This window comes from Diabrotica undecimpunctata, chromosome 1, assembly GCF_040954645.1.
Source record: "Diabrotica undecimpunctata isolate CICGRU chromosome 1, icDiaUnde3, whole genome shotgun sequence".
Taxonomy (NCBI): domain Eukaryota; kingdom Metazoa; phylum Arthropoda; class Insecta; order Coleoptera; family Chrysomelidae; genus Diabrotica; species Diabrotica undecimpunctata.
In genome coordinates this window covers 105,874,209-105,888,808 of record NC_092803.1, presented here as the reverse complement: position 1 = coordinate 105,888,808, position 14,600 = coordinate 105,874,209, and the positions used below count along the sequence as shown (strand labels likewise).

General features: G+C 32.8%; 1 protein-coding gene across 1 annotated transcript in view; it reads right to left on the bottom strand.

The window, feature by feature from the left end:
- LOC140451924 (uncharacterized) overlaps positions 1-14,600 on the bottom strand; it is an 804,624-nt gene that overhangs the window by 577,868 nt on the left and 212,156 nt on the right. Inside the window, exon 3 of the mRNA XM_072545895.1 lies at positions 6,173-6,509. Within this exon, the coding sequence (XP_072401996.1) occupies positions 6,173-6,303 (131 nt within the window). The 5' untranslated portion in view covers positions 6,304-6,509. The remainder of the gene's footprint in view (positions 1-6,172; positions 6,510-14,600) is intronic.

Genomic DNA, 14,600 nt, shown 5'->3' with positions numbered 1-14,600 from the left:
TTACCACTAACCTTGAAGCTGTAGCAATAACTGCATGGTGTCCAACCAAACTTACTATATGTAATCTATATATTCCTCCAGATTATAAATTAAAAGAAAAATAATTTATTGATCTAATTTTTCAGCTTTGCCAACCATTCATACTTATGGGCAACTTTAATGCTCATGGTACTATGTGGGAATTCAACCGTACATTTGGAAGAGGTAAAATAGTTAAAAAAGTTTCTGGTTCTTGTCAGTTAAATACGTCCTCACATACATACTTTAACTTATCATCCAATAGCTTCTCCGTTATAGATCTTAGCATCTGCGGCCCTAAATAAGCATCCTTTCTTTCCTGGAAGCTTGCGATGATCTGCATGATAGTAATCATTTTCTCATTATAATCTCTTCATACTCTAATTAGGAATATAATGTCCGCAATTACTGAAATCTAAAATTTGCCAAAATATACAATTGAAACGGAAAACATCCTCTCCACTCAAACTTTTAATTTAGATACAAACATTGCCCTTAAACAAATAGCTGACAAGTATATTGGTAAAAAAATATCATCTCTCACCCGCAAAATGGTTCCTTGGTGGAATTCGGCATGCGAAGGAGCTATTCGCAGATCCAAATCCACTCTTAACAAATAGTGTCGCAATAATATCACTGCCAATCTTATACCTCACAAAAAACTTTTTGGTAATCGATCTCCTCGGGACATTCAACATTCACACTAAAATTGTCCATAAATAATTTATAAAAAATCCATATTAAATAAACTACGTCATTGGAACCTTAACAGACATATTTTCAATTCGTAGAAAAGTTCCTGCAACTCAGATCCTTTAAGGTATCTGTAAATGGAAAGTCATCTAGAATATGTATTCAGAGTCACAAAGTACCTCAAGGTTATGTTATTAGCTCCACCCTTTTTATTCCTGCTATAAATAACATATGCAATAACTTGTCCTAACTATAACTATGAATCGGCTCGAAGCTTTCGAAATGTGGTGTTATAGGCGCATCTTACGTATATCCTGGGTTGACAGAGTTACTAATGTGGAGGTCCTGCGTAGAATGGGGAAAGAATGTGAAATTCTCATGGCCGTCAAAACTAAAAAGTTGGAATATCTAGGACATGTAATGAGAAATCCAGAACGTTACGACCTTCTCCAGCTGATTCTCCAAGGGAAAGTAAATGGTAAGAGAGGACCGGGAAGAAGACGCATTTCCTGGCTCCAAAATTTACGAAAGTGGTATAACACGACTACCACTGAACTGTTCCGCGCTGCAATAAATAAAGTAAAGATAGCCGTGATGATCGCCAACATCCGGAACGGATAGGCACTTTAAGAAGAAGAATAATTTGTCCAATCCTATTTAATACGTTTAATATGCCGATGAACTTATCTATTGCCATGGAATTAACACTTCCTATCAACTCTTACAGTATTCAGTCGATATCCTTCAAAACAAATTTCAAGGTCTAGGTTTATCGTTATCACCAAACAAATCTACAAAGTTCTTAAATTCAGCAGAAAAGCTACCTCCTTCGCTCCACTAGTCGCAATCAACAACCGCGTTACGTAGATGTAGTGGATAATTGTAAAATTTTTGGAACAATCTGTAGATTTGGATCTTTGATTCTCCACCAACCTGAAAGCATCAAATAAATTCAAAGGCTACTACCTTAAGCAACTTAACTTACACTTACTTACTTACACTTACACTAACTTAAGTCTTTTTACACTTTTGTTATGGTGCTGATGAGAATGTACTTCTTTACATTCAACAGAGCTCTGATACGATTAGAAATAGATTACGGCTGTTTATTTACATGCCCGCCTCTAAATCTGACCTAAATGCCTCGGAGCTTTTTTCTCCTGCCCGCAGGAAATCCTTTACTGTGAATGTAATAAGTCCTACTAGCCCTTAGAAGACAACATCTGCATCTATCAAATGCTACCACTACATCAAATAATCCTTCCAACCCCATCTACCATCTTACTACCTCTGTATCTAATTACTCAATTAGCAACCCGTGTCGCATAGTTATAGAACCATTCCCGCAATTACTCGCTTGTCTTTTAAAGAACACTGGCCTAACTCTCACCCTGCTTATCCTATTTTCAGTCAGCCCTCCCTGGAATAAACACCTCATTTTATTTAGTACCTCTCTTACCATTTACAACAAATATGACACATCCCCTACTCTTATAAAGGAAGCCTTCCTAGAAATACTAGATAAAACACCTTTTGATTTGGTTCTTTAAACTGATGCTCCCAAAACTTCTTGCGGTGTAAGATGCGCAGTTACTGTTTTAAACGATTCTACAAGTTCCAATCAATTACTTTCATGTAGCATTCTCACAGGATTGCTGTTTAGCATCCTCCAAGCCTTTAAATTTATTTTTATTTCTTTCAAAAAATGTAGTAATTTGCACTGATTCCCTTTATTTCATATTCTCATTAAAATTAATATTTATTGATCATCTACAAGTTAAGAGTATACTCTTAACTGGCTTTAATTGCACATGACCGTGTCGGTAATGAAACTGCTGATCGCCATGTCAAAGAAGCGGTTACTTCATCAATCAGCCAAACAACGATCCAACTAAGCAAAGACCTTAAAGATAAGTCGCCAACAGTGTAATTGTGCCCGTACCACACAATAGTACACCAGCGATGCTCGGAAAAATAATTTCCATTTGTTGCAGATATTCTAAACTATCTAAGTGAATACACCAAAGTGCTATAGTTCCTTAAAGAAACTAATCTTTTTAATAAAATTTAATACAAGCACTTAAGTTGTCTGGGCACTAAGCTAAATAAAAAAACTAATCCAGAGAAGTTTTCAGTTATTAAATATTTAAAAAGGAAGTTTACTTCGACTGTTTTATCGAAATTTTTTTAAAGATTTTGGCCTGATTGCTAACCCCCTTTATTAAAACTAAAAAGAACATTGAATTTAACTGGATAGCAGATTGTCAAAATGCTTTCGTCGATTAAAAAAAACTACTTCAAACAGCACCTATCCTCTACTATCCACGAGAAGATAGAAAATTTCTGTTGGATTGTAATGGATCTTGGTTGTGAGTGCATGGTATTGGCGCCGTATTATCATAAGAACAGGAAGAGAAAGAAACACTTACTGCATATTTTAGTAACAACGCCAGGAAAGCTTACAGTTATCAGAAAAGAGCTCCTAGCTATTATAAAAGCCTTGAGACATTATCATACTTTTCTTTAAACTAGAAATTTTATAATGCTTATTTTGTATAAGAACTCACCATAGCGCGTTGCAGTCGCTAATGAATTTTAAAGGTCAGAAAGATACGTTGCTCGGTGTATAGATAGACTCCAACAGTATAAGTTTGACGTAGTACATCCAAAAAGGCGTCTTTATAACAATGCTGAAAAATGCCGTGAAAGACTTGAAGAAAAAGAAAATGGGACAGAAGTAGTAAATCTCCAGATGACCACAGTTAAATGGGAAGAATATAATGATCAGACTTCCATAGAAAATGTCAAAAAGAGTAAAAAGAGAGATAATGATTTAAAAGTCATACGAGATGAGTCATACAAATGAAACTTCCTTAAAATCTTATTTTTGGAAAATTGCCTCTCTGCGAAGAACAACATTCATTCGTGACATACATCGAAAATTCGAAAGAAAAATTGAAAAAAGTCTGTGAATTTGCTCGTAAAAGTTTGAATCTTCAATTAGATGAAACCAAGGCCAGGCTTGACATGTATTCTAACGGAACAACTTTCGAAAGACGTGACCCAATATGGTAATACAATCCCAAAGGAAAATAAGAAAATAACCAAACAAATCTACTGCATCCAGTTTTTGACTAGAGAAAAAATCAAGACATTCAAGATAATTTATATCAAGAGATGTACCTCGTACCATGGAACTGATCCAACCAGTGACAAAAAGTTCTTTACGAATATATATATATATATATATATATATATATATATATATATATATATATATATATATATATATATATATATATACATATATATAGTCAGCGGTTTTTTCTTCAAATTTTTGCTATTTTTATTTAATTCTTATAGAGAAATCCAGTGTAGCAAAAACAGTTAAAACTTATGTAACAGAAACAACAACAACAGAAAGAGATCACAGTTGCAAAAACAACTACTCAGGTAAGACACAGACTTCTGTTAATATGAGAAAGATGAATAATATTGCGGTAAAAATGATCTAAACAAACTAAGAAAGTTACAAATAAAAGAACATAATATATAAAAGGTTTTCGAACTATATAAAAATTAAATAAACACAAAAGGACACTTAGGGTCCTTTCGCTTAGGTTGGGAATATTTTGACAGATTCATTCTCAAAAACATACAACACAAAAATTTCTACCTCTCACTATTCATACCTCAAATAAACTCAATGTGACAGATTTCTTTCATTTAAAATAGGTGAATAATTACGAATATATGTAGTTGTTGTTTGTTTGGGTTTTAACAAGTATGAGTGCAAACACTAAATCCATTCACCAAAAAATCACGAATAATGGTAGGTTATATTCATTAATTTGTATTTAAAACTTTCCATTTGTATGTACTAATCTTTAAATGACTAAAATTTCAAAAATAAACTTTTGCTGTAATTGATTTTGTCAATAAACTGCATTTGAATATTTTTTTTGTTTAAATATTGTTTTGATTTATTAAGTGTATGGCTACATCACAGTCAACAAATATTGACTCCTAAGTTGCAAGTAAGAAATCAGACGGATTGTTACTGTAGGATCTGTCTAATCGGGCATTCCTCCACTAGATGTTTAATCGTTTGTCTTGCAGCGCCTTAATCCAAATTTCGAGAAGATATTTTTCACCATCTAAAAAGTGACCGGAGCACCCGCCAGAGTTTGTTTTTATTCTGTTTAGTGTGGCCCAGATATATCTCTATCCTACTTGCAATACATGGCATATTCCGGGAGGAAGTAGGTGTATTTTTCTTTCATTCTTCTCACCATCGGTCGGTTATCTTGAAGTTCCTCTCAAATTAAATTTTTGCCGGATCCAGAGGATTATTTTTTGAGCAAATCTTATTTATGTCTCTGCCAATGATGGCAACTTGGGTGCAGAGCACAGAATTGGTTTTAACTTTCTATATTTCCTGACAAGGACATTTTCTCGGAGGACGTGTGAGGAGGCTATGTAACCCAGTGATGGTAGCCAGTTAGTTGACGTGGCCCTGACTGTGCCTGATATAATAAGCAAAGCAAAGTTTGGTTAGGTGTCAACACGTTTGACGTGCGGGCTGTTGAGCCATACCCATACACTCTGCAACAGGATATACAAGTTCCAGTGATGTCGATCTAAGTGTAGTCGCTGAGGAACCCTATGTGGTACCGCATAACATAACTTTTGCAGAATATTTTTTCGTGTTCTAAGTCTACACACCTAGGTACTATGGGTGTTTAGTGTGGCTGAGGAGTTTATCTTCCAAGTGGATTTTTAATTGGTAGTTGACCAGTCTATTATCTAAATAAAAGCGCAATACTTCTGTCCTAACGACATTGGTGTGCAATCTTTAGGGACGGAAAGATTCTCTAAGGATAACCAAGTCCTTTGTTAATATTCGATCAGTATTTATGGCTCGTAGCCAGTGCTCATTCATGTGCATATCTAATATTCTTTGATGTGGTTACGGGCATATCTGCCATACTAGTATACCGACTAAAAAATAGGGGCCCAGCTCCGATCCTTGCGGAAGGCCATTGAGTTTCATTGAGGAGTCTTAACTTCCATAATGACTTGGAAACATCTGTTACATAGCATAGCATTAATGATATCAGTAATCCTTCTACATGGAAATTTACCGATCATAGCAAAAAATAATTACTAAATTTACTTGACAGTTGGAACTGATATCCAGCGAACTGAGTGTATCTTGTTTTGTTACTGCTTGTTTAATTATTACCTACTGTCAATATTTACTTTTGCAAAAAAAATTCCGAAAAAAAAAATATTATTTTTCAAACATTTTTTAACATATATGTATTGGGCGTAACAAATAAGACAAAATGTTTTTTTCTATTGTAAAAATTCTCTAATCTTTTCATTTTACAATTCGATTTTTGCCATTTTTAATTTTATTCTTACCACAACAATTCTAAAAGCTATCATGAGTACTCACCTTGAATTTTTTTGAACTTGAATTTCTGGTTTCCAACCATTTTTTCCTCCTCCCGAAAGACTGTAAGTCTTCTTTTTTTTCTTCTTGATACACAAAACACTCGTCGACAACATTTTGCTTATTCTACACATAAACCAGCGACACACACGAAGTAACAACGTGAACACTGTTTATTAGTTAAGCGTCAGTTGTCAATGTGACTAAACAACCGTTCAGATAATAAAGTGGCGTCTCTCGATGAAAAAGAAGAAGAAAATGACCGTGGCATCCCTAATGACTCTGATTTTAATTGCTACTTCAATTAAAATCGAGTAATACCGATCGAACGCCGCACCGTCTGAAAAAAAAAAAAGAAAATGTTATTAGTGATACATGTTGGTGGCCTCGTTTTATTAAGGTGATTTAGTACGAACACGCACTTAGCATTTTTTGTTAACATACATTGCTTCTATACATAATTTTTCGAAAACTTAGATGAAGTATTTTTTCAACTATGCATTAGTATATATGTAGAAATAGATATATAGTTCGTTAGCTCAGCTTGGGAATATTTTGACAGATTCATTGTCGGAAAAGAATAAAAATTTCTAAATCTCCCTTGTTACTATTATGAGCTCAAATAAACTTAGTGCTGCAGACGTTATTCATCCAAAAACATAGGCATAATCATGAATAATAGGAGTATATATTATTTCATTTTCATTAAAACTTTACATTTCTACATACTAATCTATAAACAACTATATATAAACTTTTTTTTTATTGATGTAGTTTTATTTTGTTAGTGTATTTACACATTATTTCAGTCTTTGATTAAATTTGAATTAAGCCGTTTAAAATGCCTAGAAACGTGATATCTCATTTTGACAGATCTAGAGTAATTGCTTTGTTACAACAGGGCTTTAGTCAAAGTTATATCGCGAATATTGTTGATGTTACTCAGAGTGCTGTATCGAAAATAAAAAAAAAATCCAAGATACAAATGACGTCAAGGATTGTCCCAGAAGTGGTAGAAGTCGATGTACAACAGCAGCACAAGACCGGCAAATAACATTGATAGTTCGTAGAAACCGGAATCTACAAGTGGTATATGCAGAAGAAATTTCTAGGCTTCAAGGACTGAATATTTCACGGCAAACAATAACACGCAGACTAAATGCGATAAATTTGTACCGTAGAAGACCGCTACGTGTTTCTAAACTAACCTACCAACACAAAATAATAAGGTTGCAATGGACTAGAGAAATGGTGCATCATGGTCCTAAATTTAATAACCTGATGTTCTCTGATGAGTCAAAAATTAGCTTGGTATCTGATTCGCAAAGAACACTAATTTAGAGGGCCCCAGGACGACAAGCCCGACTAGAAACAGCCCAACCGCGTGTCCCATTTGAAGGTGGCAGTATTATGGTTTGGGGTGGTATTATGACTGGTACACGGACGCCACTGCTGGTTCCTAAAAGAAGAGTCACTGGTGCTGTGTACATCGAGGAAGTTTTAAATCCTGTCGTTCGTCTATTCCGAGGAGAAGTAGGTGATGAATTTGTGTTTATGCATGACAACGCACCTCCCCATCGAACAGCAGCAGTAAAAAATTTTCTAGAAGAAGAAGGAATATCTACATTACAGTGGCCGTCGAATTCCCCCGACATAAACAATATTAAACATGCTTGGGACATTTTCAAAACATGCATCAAGAAGCGAAACAATCCCACTATTACACTTCGAGAACTAAAAGATGCTGCTCGTGAAGAATGGGAGAGAATTCCGCAAGCCCAGCTCGACCAGTTAATCGGCAGCATACCAAATCGCCTACAGGCATACATACAGGCCAATGGAGAAAATACTAATTATAAGTTTTATTAAAAAATATTTTTCTATACTAATTTATTTGTAAATAATGTAAGTTGTACATTGTAAGTTTTTCACTCCAAGAGAATAAATAATTTTTTTGCATATCGTTTATCTGGCTTTGAGATTTATTTAGTATTGTTGAGAATTGAAATAAAATGATGTTTAACTATTCAGAAGAGTATATATATATACATATATATAAATAAAAAGATTAAATATTCCAATATTCCAAAATTTTGGACATAATGTGTAAGTAATTAAATTTACTAGATAGGTCGGACTAGGATCAGCGAACCGAGTATGGGTGAAACTTCCCTAATACCAAGGAAGTAGAGGAGCTATATATATATATATATATATATATATATATTGTTGTGTTTCATTTTATATGTGTCCAACATTATATATGTATTTATGTGCCTAACGCGGGCACATAAATTTGCAACGCCCTATAGATCGATTTGTAAATATTTGTTGTAAGTTAGTTTTAAGCAATGGGTTTATCCATAATGAGTTTTACCCCGAACCACTAAAAAACATTAGTAAATACTTAAATGTAAATAGACAATTGTTTCCCGGTATTTGTGGATGTTATATTTTAAAAGCCTTTGGTTTTGTTTCGCTGGAAAGTCCAAAGCCACCAGGAAGTTATTGTATTTAGAAAGTATAAGATAAAACCGTTATTACTTTCAAAGAAAGTTGTTTAGAAGCGATGCTTGGGTTTTTCTGATGTAAAATAAGAGGAAGGATATAGGAATTTTCTGATTGGTTAGCGAGTTTGGAATGGGGATGAAAGAGAGTGAATGTTTTGAAAGTTTGGAGTAGAAAAGATTATTATGTGATGGTCATCCGAAAGTAGCAGTTAAAGTTTTGTGTAGTCAGTTAAGAAGCAAGTGCCAGTGGTGTTAATAGTTAGAATTGGGTGGCTGAAAGGTGGAACGAGAGATGGGTCAAAGTTGAGAAGTCGAATACCTCCTTAATTCTATAAAGTCTAAGTGAGTAAGTCACAAGAACTATAACTATTAAAAATATTTGCGACACCATGTAAAAAAAATACTTGGGTCTCAGGAGATTGTTATTATATGAAAGAGAGGCGAGAATTTTGGAGTTTGTTGAACAAGTACTGGTAAAAGAGGCCTGCTCGTGTTCTGGAGAAAGATTTTCTGGTATGCTGATAGGTTGATACTTAGAACGGAGAAGGCTTTGATTAACATAATCAACAAGGGGGAGCTGTTTTGGTCGAAAGGAGACATCGTCGTGTGGGAATGAAAAGGTCAGTCAATAATTTTTTGGTGACAGAAATTTTTGTGTGTTTCAAATAAAAGACTCTATACCATCAGAAGATCAAAAAATATCGCTATTTTAAAATACCATAAATTTTATAAAAGTTTTTTTTTAATTAATTAAAGTTTTCTGATTCACATTGCAAATATCATAAAGTTTTTTAACGTCAAAGGATGATTATTAATATTGCTTAATAAATTTAAAAAGTTTTTTTTATAATAAGCAGAATTTAATTATTTTTTTGAGTACAAAAATAATATGAACAAAGATTTCAATGTTTCAAAATTTTCATAGGAGTATAATTATTTTACGAATATCCAAATTTCTTGTTTATGTTGTTTTATCAATGTTATAAAAAACAGACCGATAAATATTTGGTAAATTAAAATTATTTTATTGCTACAATTTTCATTGGGACAGTTAAGCTCATGGAATTTATTTGATAAATTTTCATATTATTATTTGTTTTGATAATAAAAGATATTGGTATTTGTTTATTTATGTTATTTCTATTTATTTTCTTTTCCCATTTTATCCCGATAAGGAACAACTAAGAGATACTGGATGCCACGAGAAAAGATAAGTATAACCTAAGCTGATTTATTTTTTTTTGTATAATAAAAAATTCTTTAGGTTGTAATTTTTGAATTTATACTTCTATAAGCGTGCTCGACGTTGGAAATTTGTACAGGAGTGAAGCGGCAAAATCATTACATATGTAAGATATAGGTAAGAGAGAGACAGAAGATATATTTTCTCTCCCTTTCTCTCTCGAAATAAAAATTTCCTTTTGTAAATATATTTAATATTTATTAACAATATTATTATTTTATTATAATTCGGTAGATATATACATTTGGCCAAACTCTTATACAAATAAATATTCTTCCTGGAACTTCGTAATAACCTTTCCATTTTTGGAATACAATGAATAAATAAACACAAACACAAAATACAACCAAAAAACTGACATATTAATAATGTTTTTGTCAAATAATGACATTGATTAGCCACCTTATTACTGGTCGAATGAGTTGAAGCGCGGTATTTGGAACCAGAAATCGTCAGTTCGATCTCAATCAGGGAATATATTTTTTTAATTATTATGTTCTGATTTTTGTGACTTTGGTTTTAAAAATCAAAAAATGGAAAAATCATAATATCTTTTTTAATATTGTTTCGATAATTTTATACAATATTTAATTTTCCAAACTATTTTATTTATCATTGAATATTTAGGACAGATAGTAGTTAGGACATACAGTTTAGGAAATATAGGGCGTAGAGATGAAAGAGACAAATATAATGATTGTTATTTTAAATTTCTTTTATGTATATGTTTATATGTATGGAGATAAACCTAAAAAAGGTCGATTTTATTTTTAAATTAAGATTTTTTAGCATATTATATAATACTAGTGACGTTATCCATCTGGGAAGACAGAGTTATTTTTTCACCGAGAGTTAATTTAATAAGATTTTCACAATTTAGTGAGAATTTTGGAACGGTGCCACAAAAAATCAAAAAAATCCAGGGACCTTATGATTTATAAAGTGCTTTCAAATAATATATTAATTTCTCCATGGTCCCATTTAAGAGTATATTACAAAATGGCGCCAAGACGCTATTAATAAAACTGAGGCTTAGTTCAGTTACCTAAAAATTTAGTAATTCAAGTTTTAAGATTCAGAAAAAAGATATTTGAGTTATTTCGTTTTTTTCCACGTTATCATATTGAATAAATTCATTCATTTTCGCTAAAATATATCTGTTGAATATGTTGTAATTATCTCCACAATTTATGAGAACAAACTATATACTAAAATTTTTAATATTTATTATTAACGATTTAATAGTTATTGTCTATCTGTTTTTCTGCCTTTATGTGCTATAACTATAAAGGAAAAATCCTAAAAACTTGATACTTGATACATACCTTGGTCCAAGGTCGAACCCTATTGAATTTCTTCTTCTTATTCTTATTCTTTATAAGCAATTCTGCTTGTTCATTGGCGAATTATTACATCTATGGAAGGTTGTCAATCTGTCTTTTACTTGGCCGTCCGATACTTCTGGTGACTTACCTCTTGCTATTTTGACGACACGGGTCTCCCTCATTCTGCTTATGGAGTTATTCCATTTTAATTTTTTCTACTTATTATCTATTCGCTTATACACTGTACGGTACATTTTCTTCTAATGTCTTTGCTTCTCTTTCGATCTATCAGCGTATTTCCTGTAACTCTTCTCATTTCTCTCACTCTCATCTCTGCCGTTTCCAGTAGCCTTTGTCTTATATCTGTGTCGGTTCTTAGGCGTATGTCATTATTGGTCTTACACTGACTATAAATTCTTGACTTCATCTCAGTGTTAATGTGTCTGTTTCGATATAGAGTGTTATTAATTCATCCTGTCAGTCTATTTGCTTTTTGTACTTGATTTCTTACTTCTTTGTCCACAACTCCATAGCTGCATAATGCAGCTGCACATTAGTAATAATGGTATTTTATTTCCATTACTTTTTATCAAAATATTGATTCAATTCTTCATTTACTATACTCCTATTACAGGTCAATGTTGTTTATATACAGCAAACGATGCACCATATACCTATATACCTAATTCTGTTTCTCTTTCTGCTCTCTTTTACCGATAGCATTTCATATGTAATGATTGTGCAGATTGACTCCCATATAAATTTGTAACGGCGAACGCGTGTACAGAAGTATGACTTTTACCGGCAGTCCCACTGGACTGCCACACCCGTTTTTTATTGATTCATATAGTACATTGAATATAGTTATGTATGAAATAGAACATCAATCAAAACGCCTTCACGGCTTTGTTGGCAGATATGCAACCTTTTGTCGAAATTTTGCATAAATGTGGCTGAATTTCATTGATGCAGGGTTGAATTTCTTCCTTTAATGCACAGGTGGTTGTAAGCTTCCTGACCAAGACATTTAAATTTAAATATTTCCATAAAAAGAATACTAATGGTGTTAAATTACACAATCTAGGAGGCTAATTCTGATCACCGATACGAGTGATTTCACGTACAGAAAATGTCTCACGCAGTAATTGAATTGTTTCATTGGCTGCACAGCATGTGGTACCGTCTTGTTGAAACCACATGTCATCCACATTATTATCTTCCAATTTTGACAGCAAGACTTGTCTTTTCATCTTGCGATATCGAGTATCACTAACAGTCACTGTTTGACCAGCCTAATTTTCAAAGAATTTCATCCAATGATGCCTTTAGCCCAAAATCTGCAACAAATAGTGACACAGTGTGGATGCATTTTTTTTTCGATAGTCATATGCGGGTTCTTATAATCCCAAATACAGCAATTTTGACGATTAATATAGCTATCAAGGTGAAAATGTTGATGATCAATAATAGATTCAACAAACTCTCTTCGCTGTGCATGGGCATTAAGTTTCCGTTCTTGTATCAATCAAACTTTGTAAGCTTAAAGATGCATATCTTTAGTGAGTATACGCTGTCGAGAGCTTCTTAAACTTTGTAATTCTTGTCAACGACGTCGAATTGGTGTTTCTGGACTTAAACCAACACTCTTATGCATTGCTTCGAGATTTTTTTTTCTTTTCTCCTTTTTTTTTTCTTCTTCAAAGTTTTTTTTTACTATAAAACCAATTTTTTTTAATAAGTACTTTGAACCGATCAAACTTACAGATTATATAAACAATACAAAAGTAAATTATAAATCGGTCACGATTTATTTTGTCTAGGTGATGATTAGGAGCGTTTATTTGGAGCGGAAATCACTTAGTTTTAATGTTAGGAACGTAAAAAGATAAAGATTTTTTTAAATACTCCCAAAAATTTTTAATGAGTTTTCTTCGAAAAGTGGTTAGTTTTTTGATTATTTTACATTGAAATATTCGATTTATATTTTGACAAATTAAAACCTACTTTTATAAGTTACATCTCTGCTTCTACTGGGTCTACAGACTTTATAAGTACACCATTTTTTTGTGTTTTATTAGCACCCCGAGATGGGATTGTTCTTACCCCACAAGTAAAAGCAACCCTGGGTTCAAGTCTAAAAGTGAAGTAGAGGGTAAGAAGAGGCTAAATTCAAATTTTCAAGTAAATCCGTCGTTACGAGATAATTTTTACTACAAAACGGTTATTTACTGGAGTAGTTAGTTAATTTAAAAAAAACTATTATTTAAAGTGTCACAAATTATTAATTTTAAAATAATCAACTAATTATCTAGTACAGATATTGGTTAGACCTAATAAAATTGGAATCAAAAATGACACCAGAAATAATTAAAAATCTAAAGGTTACGTTGTCCACACATGGACCATACACATATATACAAGATAGTGTGGTTGTGATTGATTAGATACGTGTTGTTCTCTGCTTAGTTTGTTATAACTAATTTTATATTAAGTGGTAAACAAATCGAAAACCACGATGAAGTAAGTTTCCACGATGAAGTTTCCAGTAATGAAACTGTACAAATTAATGATAATACTCAACGTACTAACATTGTAACACGTTTTGGTAAGTCTGTAAAAATACCTTCCTGGATTATACTTGTTAAAAGGAGTTAAGGGGGAGATATCACAAGTAACCATGTGAAGTGACCTTTAATGCGAAGGCTGAGAACAGTGTATCTCTCAGTATCAACAGATATATCCACCTTCCTGAGGAACGCTACTTGACATGAGACTAGCAACAATGTAAGCTAACATCTGAAAGGTATCAAATTTGTTATATGCATAGACATAATAATACAAGGATGGACTGACTACTGCAATACAGTCGCATTACCCCAGTCCGACAGAGAAAACTGACGCAAAGCAGTTCGACAGAGAAAACTGACGCAAAGCAGTCCCTACATCACTGTTTAATGGGCCGGATTTATTAACCATGTGACCATCTAATTGGTTATTTAGGTGACTTGGTCGATAAACCTGTCAAATTAGCAAGAGATGCAAGGACTTTTTTTGCGTCAGTCATCTCTGTCGCCCTGGGGAACGGGCTGGTATTGCAACGATAAGATCTTGTCTTATACGTCTGTGATTATATGATTAATACATAAAGTAATAAAGGTATCTATACTTATTTATAACATGGTTACAATTTCAGAGATAAACATAAACTTATTATATACTTAACATATACTTAAATTATTATTGAAAAAAAAGAGAACAAAAAATTGCGTAAAATAACTATATATTTAGTTAATACTGCTTTAAACTTTTAGTGGCCTCTAGTGGAAAATGTGGTGTCTAGTTGTTATTTTGAA